Below are 16312 nucleotides of genomic sequence, written 5' to 3' on the forward strand. Positions count from 1 at the left end.
TGTTTGAAATACAAACTGAGTAGAGAAAAGTATCTTCTGTATAATTCAGTGTTCATATAGAAGTATTCGTTTAGGAAGAATTTTTTTCTTTCGTGTAATTCAATGTTTATATGAAAGTAGCTGTTTCTACATATCCATGTATAGAGTTACTTATTTTCAAATTGAATAATTCCTTCCTTTCTTTGGAAGATTCCCTCATCCTTTTTTTGTATTTAGATGGAGTATTAGAAAGCCAAAAACTTTCTTTCCCAAAAATTAATCATTCCTGAAAATATAACCCCTTCAATTCAAACCCTATTATAGTTTGGAAGAGTATTTTAGCGAATCCTTTTAACAATATATTAGCAATTTATTCTTTGTACTATCACTTTATACATGATGGTATTCTATCTATACATTTTTAGAACTTTTTTATATTTACATTTATACATTTTTTGAACTTTTTTATATCCACATTTATACTTTTTCAGTACTTTTTTTTATATTAACATTGTATTTCTTAGACTTTGTCAATAAGAAGCAAATCTTCGGACAATAAAGTATATTTTGATTTGATTTGAACTTTTCAGAATCTCTTTTATTACACTACAGCAAATTCTCTGTTGATTTGGTTTTGTTCGTTGTGGTAGGTTAAAAACTCAGAAAAACACTAAGAAATAATCAATTGATTGATTTGGTTCTGTTCATTTTCCAGATTGTGGACGGTTTGTAACCAAAAAAAACACTAAGAAATAATCAATTTGTTGATTCAGTTTTGTTAATTTTTCAGATTGTGAAAGTTTAGAAACCCCAGAAAACAGCAACAAATAATCAATTAGAGTATCCACTTACCAAATCGACAGTTAAAACACAAAAAACACCACTAATCACAGCACGTATCACTAGAAAATCGCGTTCCACCGATCGAAGAATTCAAAAACCGCGGTCTCTTCTCGCAGTGGTCAATATCGGAGAGCAAGATCGGAGTGCGAGAAGAATTAAAGCTCCTCCGTTCTCGAGGTAGGCCACGAGAAGCAGCTGGCAGATGTCTGAGGTTACCAAAGGTAAGGGAAGGAAGGCACTCACGGCCGATTTGACTTAAGTGGCCGTAAATCAAGATTTGAGGCTGAAAACGCCTCGGGAGTTTTATATCCTTCAAAAATATATTATATGGACATTTGCTCATGTTTTTGTTATTGAGGATTATGCTCGAGTTGAAAGAGGCAAGGATTGTTCCTGGAATGAATGTTTTTGTTGGAAATCGATTACAGTCGCAAGCTCAGGGGTCATAAATGTTTCCATGAATACCGTCATTGAAAAGTCATAAAATAGTTTATTACGTGCCTTTACTTGTCAATAGCAAATTTCACACCAAATATTTATTTTAACTTCAGTGTAATAATTTTTTTCACTACTAACCTGAGAAATTGCTATTACTTACTCCATTCCCCTAACGAGAATTAATATTTCTCACCCTTGGTAAATAATGATAATAAAAAAACACCTAGGTAAATAATGAGAACAATTCTATAATTTTAAAGATATTCACAGAAACTTTTGTTAACTTAATTATCAACTAGAAGTAGGAAATTGAACATTGGAAAAACACTTGAAAATTATTTGAAATTATAATTAATAGTACAATTGTGACAAATCATGTGTATTCCAGCATTTCCTGTACTAATGGAACTAACATTTGGACCAGGTAAATTCACTTCTGTGTTACAAACAATCCTCGTATTTTGAACGCATTCATTACTTCTTTCCACTAAATTATCTTCAACATGGACGTTTTCTAAGACAGCATCTTACTTGCAGAAGAAGTTATATTTGAAGCTTCAATGCACTAATTCAGCGATTCTCTTCTTATTAGCTATTGATTTCTCAATTTATCCTTCAGCCACTGCAGCCGACTTCCACCCACCGTGCCGTTTCAGGCTTAGTAAGTCTCCTCCGTTTTCTGCGAGAAGTGTTGCCGAGCTACGTCTTAGAGAATGACCAGTATAACACTCAGGATTTTCTAATTTGAGATAATTAGCCACGACATATGGTACTTTACTAATAGTTGGTATTGTGCCCTATATTTTGTATAGTTTTGTAATGTCACTTGGCCTATTAGCTGAATATTTTTTAATAACATTATCCTATTGTAGCTCAGCAACAACAAACTTCCTTGATGTTCTGCTCTTTGAATTAAGAATATTTATTATGATATCATCGCAAACTTCTAAATCGTCTAGGAGCATATTGCATAATTCATCTGTTATGCAGACACCGGCAACACCAATTACCATAACAGCCTAAATATCATTCCATTAAAAAATTGAACACAATCTAATAATAAAAAAGTATACCTTTTTTGATAAATCTTCGTCATCAGGAGCTTCAACTATGAATTTGTCAATTTCTTCCTTTGTAAATACTTTTGATTTCTTAGGTTTATAATTATTGTTTTTTCGTTTTAAAAATGCTACAAGCTTGAAAAACTTTGAAATGTCAATATTTTTTTTTATTGCAAGTGTCGATTCTAGCATGGAATAATTTGCCCACAATGTCGATACCTTTTTGCCTTCATTTTTCTCTTTGAAATACGCTAATAAAACATTTTCTGTTACTTACAACTTTTCTTTCTTCACACCATGTTTGTAGTTGGTTATATGCATTCATGTATAGTCTCTTTGATTTTTCTAGCAATAAATCACTACTTGTACAAGCTGCCACCACTCTAACTTCAGGCGGGGTACACATCATCTCTAAATCATCGTCACTTGAATTTTCACCCATTTTTCAATTAATTATATTGACGTTTTACTTATATAGATCTTTTAACTTCTTCAAAATGACATCTAAATTTGAATTAAAACCGCATTTGGCAAATTGACACCAATAATAATCATTGAACAGTGTTTGGTTGTCATGGAAACGCCGGCAAACGTTTTCATGGCCTAAGTAGATGTTGCGCGCTTATCATCGACATCGCGTATTCAACATGGAAACTGTACCGTTTCAATTTGACATGCAACAATTCATAGCTGCCTTGGGTTATCATATAACCAAGGAAATTTTTTTCTCACCATAATGCAGAATTGAGAAATTCTAAGTTCTGAACATACAGAAGCGATGAGAGAAGTGGAACATTGAAATATATCAAAAATGCAATGAGATATTTCCTAGATTCATATCAAAATTTGACACATGCCAAATTTTTACATGAATAAAGCCAGTCTGATTAGAAACACGCTCCACTCTACTTGATATTCCGATATATTCAACAAATTGTTAGAATATTACTAATGCCAAAATTAAAATTGTTAATATATAAATGTGAGTAGTGAAAAAAATTCTATATATGCCTCGGCTGAGAAAGCTGTTATATATAATAGCTCACTTCTCACCCTAGGTATATAATATACTATTAACTCTTACAAGGAATGAGTATACTGAAGTATTTCCTGATAAATTTGTGGTATGGATTTGTGGTGAAAAAATCCATCGCTTATTTTGTGATACATCATTCCATACAACTCAATATTGTTTGAAGGCTCAAAAACTTCCATCAATCTCTTTAAAAAATAATTGGCAGTGTTACATATAAAATACTCTGGATTATACAATTTTACTTGGGGTGAAATTTTTGTATTACATGTTATATATCAGATAGCATGTCAATCAATTTTCTCTCCGTTTCTTTAAGTTATGTCATCAGAATTTCAGGCTTGTTCCAATAGAGAAAAATCATGCTTTTTTATCCTTTCAAATGGGCCTAGAAAATCTGAAGTAGTTAAAAATGTCTCTTATTTTAATTTTCCAAAATATTCAAAATAGTCCACAATTTGATCTCGATTTGACCTTGTGAAAGACGCCAGCGCCCCACCCTGCAACGGGGGGCCGGCTTGAAGGTGAGAGTCCCCCTAAATGATGGCCTCATCCTATAGTATGTGTATTTGTGTTTGGTATTCCAATTTTCGAATCTGTTAACAAACCTATGATGTGGTACAGCTAGGAAGCGATTATTGACAAATCTCTTCAGTATGCCATTCTAGCTGCCGTAGAGGATATTCCTGAAAAAAAGCTACAATTCCAGAGCTGCACATTCTGGCTTGGAACGCTACAGGTTAGAAGAGCCTCTGAAACAAGGAACCTACTTCCCAAGCCACATACTTATGTTGCTCATACAACTGTCGAAGATAGTAGTAGACTGAGCATTGATCAGGTCCTCACGGGACTAAGGAATCTATACCATGGTTTTTCAACCTTGGAGTAGATCATTCTTCACAAGAAAGTTGAGATTCTAGTAGCAGATAGTTCCTCACGACTTCAAATAGCTTCAAATTTTCAAACAGTGAAAACAATCTCTGGAAAGCATGGGCAACTGTTAAATGGCTGTCCCTCAATGCAAAAAAATGGATTTGAGGAAGGTAACGATCCATTTATCCATCAGATACTATCAGGAAAACATTTCTCGATAAGTTCAAAAATTTGGCCTATTTTGTTTTGTTTTACGAAAAAATTGAAGTTATAATTATTATTCCAAGCAATTGTCACAACATTGATGGGGTTAATGTACTTTTTGCTTTCTTTCTTCCTCTGGAAGTTTCCACAAAAAGGCAAAAAGATTTTTTCCGAAACTAATATCTTCTCAAAAATACCCCTTTCAATTCAAACAAGATTTCTATGACTGGGAATGAGTGTCTTCGTGACATGAGTAGATTTTTCCCACTCGTGACATAGAGTCGTAATTTTATGAATGACATGAGTGCTTCAGTTTGTAATTTTATCCAGATAGGTACTGATGAGATAATAAGACAAGTGTCTTATTCCGAAACTTCGAAGTCCGCTATCGAGGATGACAGTGTTCTATGTAAGTGAAATTTTATATCGTAACTTTTTCTATGATATAATATGTAGCGTGTCTATGAATGATATCGGATTCACTTCCATATCGAATGTTTGAAGTACAAACTGAATAAGAAAAGGTGATTTCCGTATCATTCAATGTTCATATGAAAGTAGTTATTCAGAAAGTAATTTCTCTTTCGTGAAATGTAATGTTGATAGAAAAGTAATTGTTTCGCGAGGGTTTTTCTACACACCTTTATAAATACTTTATTCCGAACTCAATTGCCTCCATCCTTTGGAAGTTTTCCACAATTCGTTGTAGGTATATAGATGGAGAAGTGAAAACCAATTTTTTTTCCAAAAAGATTTTCTCTATGCGACTTTCTTATTCATCATTCTCAGAGTACCTACTATGTATGTAAAAAATTTGGTCCATTTTCAAAACGTATTTGATTGACACTTTGATCAATGTGGTTTTGAGAAAACCACAACCGAGATAATATTTTTTACCACGTCACTGGTGACTTTTTCTTGAGAAACAAACTGCACATTCTACGTTTGAACATTCTTGTCTCTTGCTCAATTTCAATGTTTTACACATATATCGTTCAAATAGCCTGTAGATCTAACTATTGTTGTATAAATGTATATTATTCATACCAAAATACATAAAAAAAGTTTTAGTATGGTTCATGAAATGTTGAAAAAAAATACAATTTCATATTTGTACGTTTATATTTATACTTAAACATAAAAGCACAGTCGCATAAAAAAATGTGTCATTTTACAGCTCCACAAAACCAAAACAATATAATATCACCACACGAGATTTAAATGCTCGTTTCCCCTTTTGTTATCTGGACACGTACCATACAATTCAGTTTTGACGAGGATATTCATTTATTTCAATCAGATTAGCCCTTTGTTTTGTTTCATAAGCATCAAATTCGAAATGTTCGTTGGATTTATGGATCTGTTGCTGGTCTGGTGCACGCAGTGTTGCCAATAAGGCACAAAACCTGGGTATTCACAGAATTTTTGCGAGTTTGCCGCGCTTTGTGTATTTTTAGGATTTCTTGTGCATTTTATACCCTGCCACTTTGTCCGAGTGAATCAGTTTCACGTCAAGAGTACCCCAAAGGCACGTTTTTATTCAATTTTACATAAAGACTCCTTCAGAAATTACGTTGAATTTTTAAAAAACTAAAACCGATATAGTTGATGGTGTTCCAAAAACCCAATTAATAAAGAATATATGGGCCGGTAAAATGCAAAAAAACTATGTCATCAACATAGAAAAAATAAAATTCATTATAGACACCTTGAGGACTTCATGTCCACGAGCAATTACTTCTAACAATAACTTATTCGGGAAATGTCATGAAAATTAATGTATTAGTCACTATTATTCAAATAGTTAAGTTGTGTATTCAGATTGGATGAGTTTGGAATTGAATATTTCACTGCTAATCGTTGTAAAAAATTCCGCCAATGCTCTCAAACTTTTAGTGAAACAGAATGACCAAACTACCTCTGTTACCGTTTCATGTCTGTGTATACTTTTCGAAAAAATCGACAGAACAGTCGCCGAATTTCAAGCATGCCCAAAAACCTGCAGATCACGGCTAATAAATCCGCAAATAATTTGTTAGACACCGGCCATGAAAGTCGATGCACAATAATTGTTTGATTTATTTTTTGATTTTAAACCCTTTTTATTGAATTGCATTTCGGGAAATTTAAAGTAAAGAATACTTTTTAAGGTTATGATATTAGATCGGATATTGTCGATTCTTGACATCAACCTCCGCAACACAACTTTATTGGATTGGCAACACTGGATGCACTATTTAGTAGGAGAGGTAAAGAGTTATGGTGATGACCATTCACCAGGTGCAGTCAAAAGTATTAGATAAGCGGCAGATGTTTACCTGAATAGATCGAAAAAAAAAATGAAAAAGTCAAGGTGCGTGGTGAATGCTACTTGAATAAAAACTGTTTACGAAGTTTTAAATAGAAAGGAAATGCATGGCACAGTTTTTTTGTGCAGTCTAGGCATTGATGGATCTATCTATTTGATTCTAGATACAGTAATATTTTTGAAAAGCTTCCATTGAAGTGTTGTACTAAAAGTAAAAAAGAATTAATTCTGGATGATATAAATTATAGGTAGCTATTTATGTGAGTATGTATTTTGTTAATAATTTAAACCAGTTGACTTATTTTGAAAGGTGTTGATTGTCATCATAAATAATAGCAGGATTTCAACCATGTGGTTTGGTAGATAAAGTCTTTATAAATATCGTGTTGAAATAATTTCCATTTAAAACACTGGGAACATTGTTAAAATATAAAAAAACAGGTTCGGATATAACACGGTTTTTAAATGCTGTTTGAGACAATCTAATTAATTATTTATACAGCATCTAATTTATTTTAAATTTAATATATTGATCCATATCTGATAAATAACTATGAATACTTGTTGCTAAGAATTTCAATATCCGCATTCTTATTCGTACTTTTTGTGTTTTTGTTTATTTGGATCATTCCAAGACAAAATAGTTCAAATATATTCCTTTCTGAATGAAAACTTTCCTTACATTAAATTTATTTTGTGTCCTATTTCGACATGACATGATCATGTCTACAAATCAACTCAAAACTATGTGAATACACAAAAATATAAAATTATGCAGCTGTATGCATATCGGGCAAACAAAATAGAAAATGAACTTCGAAATATTGTCTTCGCAGTCAGATGGCAATTTGTAACAGCTTTGCCTTATCTTGAATTTTTGAGGAACATCTGCCATCTGCGTCTCTGATTTGTATTCGAAATTACTTTATACCTATTTTGTGTCGGTCTAAGGGTAGCTGAAAACGATTGAAGAAATGGATAGATGATGATTGAAAAAATTCATCGGACAACCTTTGATTGATTATCTTCAAATCTTTGTAGATATTACAAGAACGCTGTATACTCTACACACTAGCTTGCTTCTCAAATTGTTAGTATAGTGATCACATTGAGTATCGGAAGCGTTCATCAATAATTATTAAAAATAAATGGGAAATACATTAAAAAATGTGAAAATCACATGTAGAGGAAGATAGAGAGGTGTACACTCGAAAAAGAGTAGCAAGTGATATGTAAATTAATGGTAAATTTAGCTTCATGTCAAAAAAAAATCAAAATACCTGCATTGAAACGGTTTCATGATAGATACGTAATCAAATTATCAAAAAATTTTCAATTAAAATAACACAAAAATAAAATAAAAGAAACAGTACTGAGGAAATATGAAAAAAAATTGATGAAGCTTTCATAAGAATATTAGAACGAGAAGCAATAATTACAAGAGGACCATTGAATAGTAGAAATGATCAAATAATGAGGACGAAAAGAAATGAATCAAGACGAAAATATGGAAAACGATGGCAATATTACATACCTATAAAAAAAACAAGAATGCCACAATAATAAGAAAAAACGTCAACTAAATACTGGAGTAAAAAAGTTGGAGAAGACCAGAATTGGAATTGAAGAAGAAATACTGATTCAATTGTTAATTTTATTGCATACGGAAGTAAATATGTTGCAAAAAATAAGTATCAGCATCACCCCCCAAGTACGATATTCTCAAATTTTGTGATAGCTGATATTTTTGAAATGAGTTTTTTCAACACTCTCAAAAAGCGAATCAAGAGCTTATCGAATGTTTTGGAAGATGCAGTTCAAATAATGGTTTCGGCTATCACAGAAACATCAACTACATTAAGAAAAAAAAATTCAGTGGAATTGTATAAATACCAGTACCTACCCTAGTACCCACAAGTTTTTGTATACGTGTTTTTTTCCTGAATAGTACTGTAAGTTGAAGAATTCTCAATCCCCGGACGTCGTAAAGCCCAAAATTGTTTTCGAAAGACATAAGTATTCAAAAGACATATTCAACAAATATGTTTTTACTAATTTTATAAGACAAATCAATGTTTCAACCAATCATCCAGGAAAATAACATGATATAACACAAACGCGATGGTATCTCCCCTTTTGAAGATGGCACTGATCTATGACTGATCTATGGCATTGATTTTCGGGCATACTTTGCCAAGAAGAAAAAGGTCCGTATGACATTTTTATTTTCCTGAAAGTGAAGGAATAATCGGTAGGAATCTGGTTTGATAATGTGGAAGCTGTGAAGTTAAAAGCGACGGGAACATGAACGCATGCTTTCATAAAATGGCTCAAGACTCTTCTTTGAACAGTGGAAAATTTGAATGGAGAAGTGTCGGAGTTGTGGAGAGGGGGGTATTGAAAGGGATAAAGTGAAAGTTGTGAAGGAATAAATCTATTATTTCCTGGTCAACCCTTGTATTTCTGATGGAATAACATCAGCACATGATGAATAATTATCGAATTTGATAAATGCGTTTAGCCACAGAAAAGTTCGAAAATCGTACCTACACGTTTTCAATTTTTATTATGACATAACCTATTTACAAAGTATGATGGTCCAACTGAGTTTCATCCCACTTGGCATAAATTTTGTTATGAACATTAAAAGCCCTATCTACCCGGGCAAGTTTCATTGAAAAATGCAACAGTTTACGGAATTAATCCGCAAACAATAAAACAGAGCTTTAAACGCTGACGGATATCACACCATAGCATATTTACAAATAATGGGATGAGCGAATTTAAATTTTCGAGCTTTGTGCTATCGTCAGGAAAGTGTCGCTTTATGGCCATTTTATCTTTGTTACACGTGACGTTTGAATAATGAACGCTTGAATTATCGAATGTATGGAAAAATGGTATTTCTCTAGATGGAATTGGCCGATACTTGAAAAAAATCCATAACGTATTCAAGTAGCACTTCATTGTGATATTTTCACTACACAGTTTACAAAACCGCAACATTTGTTTCGCTATACAATAGCTTCTTCAGGCGATTCTATACTAGTATAGACACGTATAGTATAGTATATACCTGTCTATACTGGTATAGATACGCCTAAACGAAACAAGTGTGGCAGTTTTGTAAACTGTGTAGTGAAAATCTCACAGTGAAGTGTTTCTTGAATATACTATGGATTTTAATCAAGTATTGGCCGATTCCATCACACATCACTATACAATAATAGATTACTAAGGCGTGTTCATACTGTCTCAACACATAAAACACATGTGCATGCTTGAAAATGTGATTTTAATGTTAATTTTATCTATGAATTTCGACTTTTTTCTCAGAATTCCATCTTCAGTCTAGAAATTAAGCCTCCAAGATGAAATAATAAAATATTGAAACTCGTTTTAAAAAGCTTGATATACCTATTTGATTCCGTTAACCAGAAAAGAATTGTGTTGCTCAACACGCTCTCGTGAACGTTTTTAGGTAATTTGTGTCTAAGTTCATGATAATCATCAGAGTGTAAGTCAAAGTGAAAGTTCGTCCTATTGGATATTCATAAGAGTTGAAGATTTAGTGTAGTTCATATTATGATACCGTCAATTTGGTTGGGAACATTTTAGCTCTGGAGAATCGAAAGAGACGTCAAATGTTCACTCTCTTTCATTTCTGCATTTTCCTTTTGGGTGCATTAAGCCAATACATCCTTTTTGTATGCTTAAGTACGCAGAAAAAGGTTTTCTGATACACTAGCGTCATCTTGATACAGTGTTCTTTGAAGGTGTTTTTGTAACACAGAAATAATACTCCTTATATACATCCGTCATAATCTTTTTTTATTCCTTGAAGAATTATAGATATATGATACCCATCACATTTTTGAATATTAGTCCAACCAATACCACACACCAAACAATCGTGATTACAGTTGTCTGATATGGTTCAGATGCCAACTGATATTCAGTGAATTTGAAGAACATAACAATAAAAAATTCTTCATTTTCGTCTGAACTACTACAATTTCTTATACTACTATTAGTCAGACATACAACATTACAAAATTCAGATCGTAGAATACTAAAAAGTTTCAACTTACTTTAACTAACCAATTACATTCTACACATCTTGAAATTTTCTGTTACCAAATATTTTTCAATTGATAGATTATTTTTCTCTTCCATAATGATTTATTTTTCAATTTTCATTTTTTAACTAATCTGAAATCAGCGATGGAACATTATTGATGTTTTGTGTCAAAAGAGGCAGAAAAATTTGATTAACAATCGAATAAGGGAGTTCTGTGGTGACAGGTGGTAGTGGACTGACGTGCCGATCATGACCGCCCACGAAAAAGATACATGGATGCCATGTGCAATCGCGGGACTCCTTTTTGTGTAGTGAGCGTCCATCAGTAAAGTAACCTACATGTGTAAACTGAAGTGAGCCCCCCCCCCCTTATTCACGCTGGTTTCCAGGCCGAGTGGATCGGATAACCACGAAAAGGGGGCCATATATGTGAAGAGGAGGCGACTTTAAAAAAGTTTAATGTTTTTTTGGACAAAAAAAAATGAGTGAAAAAACTAGGGGGTGGCAGCATTGCTTCGAGCAAGACGGCTACGACCCCGCACGAAAACTCCTGTTGACAGGAGGAACTGGCAAATGCTCCAGAATGGGAAGCAACGCACATACAAAAGAAGAGGGAGAGAACATATAATCAGAAATTGAAGTGATTGTGTTTTGTGTTTGTATAAGAAATATAAATTTTTAGGTTACTATTATTACTATTCAAGTTTTGAATGTTTAAATCCAGGAAACATCTTCACAAAAAGTAATTGAACATATGGTGAAAATACACAAAATAATACGTATATCAATTTTAGATGGAGTCAGATACGGCCTTGGACGATCACTCGCGAACAATTATTCATGTAGATCTTGACTGTTTTTATGCTCAAGTTGAAATGAATAAAAATCCCAAACTGAGAGACGTTCCTTTGGGTATCCAACAAAAGAACATCGTAGTAACCAGCAATTACATTGCTCGGGAGTACGGAATTAAAAAGTGCATGTTGATAGAAGATGCTTTTAAACTTTGTCCAAACTTGGTATTGGTTAAAGGCGAAGATTTGCACGATTACAGGCAAACGTCGTACAAAGTAACAGCACTCTTACAAAAGTATTCGAACCTAGTAGAACGTTTGGGACTCGATGAGAATTTTATAGATGTGTCGAGGATTGTTAGTGAACGATTGGAAACTGGAGCAAACTGTGACGCAGTTGGTAATATTTTTGGAGACACGAGTGATATGTGCGATTGTGGATGTAGTGAGAGACTAGGAATAGGTTCCATTATTGCTCAAAATATCCGTGAAGATATCAAAGTTCAACTTGGTTTGACATCTTGTGCAGGCATTGGACACAACAAACTTTTATCCAAAATTGCCGGAAGCAGGCATAAGCCAAATCAGCAGACAGTTGTTTTCCCAAACAGTGCTGTTGAGTTGATGTTGACTTTAGATGGAGTTTCAAGAATTCCCAGTATTGGCGTGGTCCTTTCCGAACAACTCAACAGTATCGGTATTAAGACAGTTCAAGACCTCCAAAGTACTAATATATCGAAGTTGAGTGGACTTTTAGGGCCAGAAAAAGCAAAACAAGTTTACGATTTGAGTTTTGGAATAGACCGAATACTTGTAAAGTCATCTGGTAAACCCCAAAGCATTGGCATTGAAGACAGCTGCAAGTCAATTTCAGCGGAAACAGAAGTGAAAGAGAAACTTGTTCAGCTTTTAAATAGGCTCTTAGTACTAGTTGCTGAAGACGGCCGTATTCCGAGAACTATCAAATTAACAGTCCGCAAGTTTGATAAAAGCAGCAAATTAGGTGTTCGGGAAACAAAACAGTGCAACATCAATTCATCATTATTCACCTGCGGTGATGTTACCAAATTGGGTGAAAATGCTCTGAATAAGGTCATGGTTATTATCATGCGTTTGTTCAGTAAACTAGTGGACAGTACTAAACCCTACCACTTAACGTTACTTGGTTTGTCATTCACTAAATTTCATCAGCGTTCCATTGGAAAAAATGCTTTAACAAATTTCCTAGTCAAAGATATTGAAGTGCAGTCAGTAACAAACATAAAATGCATAAGTGAGACCGATGAACCTTCTTATGAAACTCCGTGTTCCTCAACTGCAGAAAGTCCAGAAAAAGAACCAGGACCAGTTCGAAAAAAAAGCAAAACAAGTGACATAGTTGCAAAGAGACGGTTTGTGAAAGAGACGGAAGATTGTGAATCACCGTTGAAGCTGCGAGTTGCCGAATTGAGGTTGAATTCCACAGAGAAACCCGCAGATAGTAACCAAAACATATCTTGTCCTCCTAATGCTGATAAAGACGTTTTTCATGCTTTGCCGAGGGATTTGCAGGAAGAGTTATGGGAGGAGTACAAGCAAACTAGAGAAAGAGACATACCTGATAAGCCTCTAGGCAAGAGGGTCAAACCTAATAGTATTCGTAATTATTTAGTTCCTCGATAGTACAAAATATATATAAAAGTGCAAACATAATTTATTCCTGCCATTTTTTATATTTTTGATAATTCAAAAGTTTGTTAGGTGCAAAAATCTCAAAGAAGCCCATTTCTACCACTCAGTAACTATACTCAAATGATTGACTTTCTTAGTGAATCAGACATGTTGGGTATCATTTATAACCTTTCTTCACTATTAAGTGATCTGACAACTCAGCTTTAATCATAGATATCATTTTCATTTTGCACTGGATTAAAAGGTAGATTTGGAATCTCTGGCATAGGTGGAATCCAACGCAAACATTGTTTCCATGCAACAGAACTGAAACACTGATGAGAATCCCACATGCAAAATTGGTATTAGGAGGTGAATTATGCTATAAATATATTAATGTTCATCTCCTGATGATGCTAACTTGGTTGATGAAACTTACCTCGAGGAATGTGTTGCAGTTCGAGTGCAAGAAAGCAGTATTTGTGTTGGATTGCATTGATTTAATTCAACATTGTTTCAACTCGACGAGTGATTTCAAAGATTTATTGAATGCAGATGACAGGAGCATTTAGATATTTTTGATTTATTGGTTACAAAACTTTCCCACAATAAATATTTGTTACGGAACATTCTGTTTGTTTCAAGTGAATTGTCGTTAATATAATTTTGGTTGTGGCTATACTTAACATTTTTGTTTTTAAGAAGTTATCTATGGTAATAAAAACTATTTTTTTTTTCTACTGTGAGAAATAATGACGGCAGCCCTGATGTCTATTTGCAAGGAATTACTCCAAATACATTAATTTTAAACATCTACAGCCTTCAAATTCAATGTAACACGGCATAAAAATTGGGTTCTCGAGATACGATAAAGTCGACCAAGGTCGTTTTTGCCTGGTCCTGATTGGCGAAGGTTCTACTGATGAGAAAGTTATTGAAGTACTGGAAAAGATGCTAGTCGGTTGGCGCATTTGCAGAAATTTGAATCATTCAATAATTGAAAAACTACCATTGTCAGGGTAGGTAAGATAACTGACTACTATGTAGAAAAATAAAATTATATGGATGCAAGGATAACACTACTTGAGCTTTTGCAGTCAAAATTCTTGTCATTGAGACAGTGTGAATGATGAAACATAGTGGAAATGACCTGCACAAAATTCCAAAGTGGGGGATAACCCAAGATTCAATCTTCAGCCTGCCACTCTATATTATTTATACACAATAAAACTACTATATTTACTTGCAGTAAAATCTACATTTAAATATTAAAAAAAAAATGTATGTACTTATCTCTGTACTAGACTTTGAGTTATTTAATCTAACTACTAAAACATTCACTAAAAATAAAATGACCATTCATCAAAAATTGTAACACTTGAAATTTGAACAACAGCATTAAGGTATATGGTAAAAATTAAACTTCTGAACGTACCTACATTTTATTGGACAAAATATACATGGTTTGTAAATCTATTATTTAAAAATAACAAAAATATATACATTTTAGTATTCCTGATATACAAAATATTCAAAATTTTATCACCAACACTATTTAAAGTTCAATATATGAAAATGTATTTTAAATTTCGTTTTTAAACAGGTATACCCATCTATAAGAATGAATATCATTCAAATAGTAAACATTTTTATAAATTTTCTGCACTCTATACTTCTCATAAGTTGATAACATACTAATTAGAACAGTCATATCAATTTTCAATAATACTAGTATTAAAAAAAATTAACACACTGAATGGAAACTTGTTTCTGAATCCACCGATTGGTCTGTTGAAATTTGTTGTTTCATTCATAACAGCGTGCTTCAGTTGGTTGAAGTAATCAACCGGAAAGTTTCCAAGTGGAGAAACTTGAAACACGGATATTAGGTACATTTTGTTCACCCCAATCTCATTCAAAATCTGTCATACCCCCAAAAAGTCACTTATTCTCTCTGCTCAATCAAAATATGTCAAGTTGCAAATAATTTTTTCCATGAATGACAATCTGGATTGATCAAATCAAATTGCAAGTTGCAAATTATTTTTAGCATGAATGACAATCTGGATTGATAATGCTCAAGATGCATAGAAATACCAACGTACTTCGGCATTTCTTTCACAGAGGCGCTAAGCCACTCCAAAGTTTACATTTGGAAATGATTCTTGTTCCATCTATCTCATTTCTCGCGTCGAGGTTTTGACAAAACGAAAGGAAATTTGTAAAAATTCTCAGGTTTCTATGCATCTTCATAATGCCCATGTGAATTTATTACATCTGCTGACAATGCTACCAAATTTACTTTCTAATTAGTATGTCGTCAACATGGACAAAAATTCCTAAACTAAATATGTTTTATAACAAACTCGCATCATACAATGAAAATAAAAGATGTGTGTTGAACTTGTGGAAATTCTCCATTTCTCAATCGAAGATTTACATGTTGTAAAAAAAATTGTAGCTTTCCAATATTGACCCTAATGAGTATTCTACTTAAAATTTGGCAATAAACTGACGAACACTCATTTAATTGAACTTGTGATGTTTGTAGGGGTTACACATTACCTATATAGGTATTTATAACCTCCAAAGTAAATCGAATTCAATTTGAAGAAAAGCATAGGAAGAAGGTATCAAACTAGAAATAGGAATACTTTTGAATATCCATATAAATTATTTCATTTCAAAAAGTATCATGCAGGTTGTGGAATCAGAAAGCACAAAGAATCAGGCTGATTTCCACTTTCGATACAGAACAGTACATAGCCGAGTTTATTCACAAGAAAAATAACTTCAACTCTACAGACAACTTATGAAGATTTTATAATGAAATGATGAAAACAAAATAACTACAAAAAGTGTGGAATGCTGTAATATTTTAACTAAAAAAAACAAAGGTTTTTTGTAGGCTGGTTATCGATTTCTGAATAATATATTATTTGGAATTCAAAATATGAAACATTTAAGGAGAAAAGCATCTATTAACACAATTTTTTTTATATGCCACTTTTGATTGGGAACATAATATAAGATATTAGAAAAACAATT

At 33.1% G+C, this 16312-nt stretch overlaps 2 protein-coding genes across 2 annotated transcripts in view; one reads left to right on the top strand and one right to left on the bottom strand.

Moving 5' to 3' along the window:
• tinc (transmembrane protein tincar) overlaps positions 1 to 1190 on the bottom strand; it is a 252546-nt gene extending 251356 nt beyond the window's left edge. Inside the window, exon 1 of the mRNA XM_074175557.1 lies at positions 832 to 1190. The gene's annotated coding sequence lies outside the window, so the exon portion shown is untranslated. The remainder of the gene's footprint in view (positions 1 to 831) is intronic.
• Positions 1191 to 11039: 9849 nt separating this feature from the next.
• PolI (DNA polymerase iota) lies at positions 11040 to 15708 on the top strand. Its single transcript, XM_023157069.2, has 2 exons — positions 11040 to 11562; positions 11615 to 15708. Exon 2 carries the CDS (start codon positions 11615 to 11617, stop codon positions 13274 to 13276), a length of 1662 nt encoding a protein of 553 aa, XP_023012837.1. The 5' UTR covers positions 11040 to 11562; the 3' UTR covers positions 13277 to 15708.
• The last annotated feature ends 604 nt before the right edge of the window (positions 15709 to 16312 follow it).

Source organism: Leptinotarsa decemlineata, unplaced genomic scaffold, assembly GCF_025532065.1.
Source record: "Leptinotarsa decemlineata unplaced genomic scaffold, Ldec_3_MD MMD2_tig00001064_RagTag_RagTag, whole genome shotgun sequence".
NCBI classification, from domain to species: domain Eukaryota; kingdom Metazoa; phylum Arthropoda; class Insecta; order Coleoptera; family Chrysomelidae; genus Leptinotarsa; species Leptinotarsa decemlineata.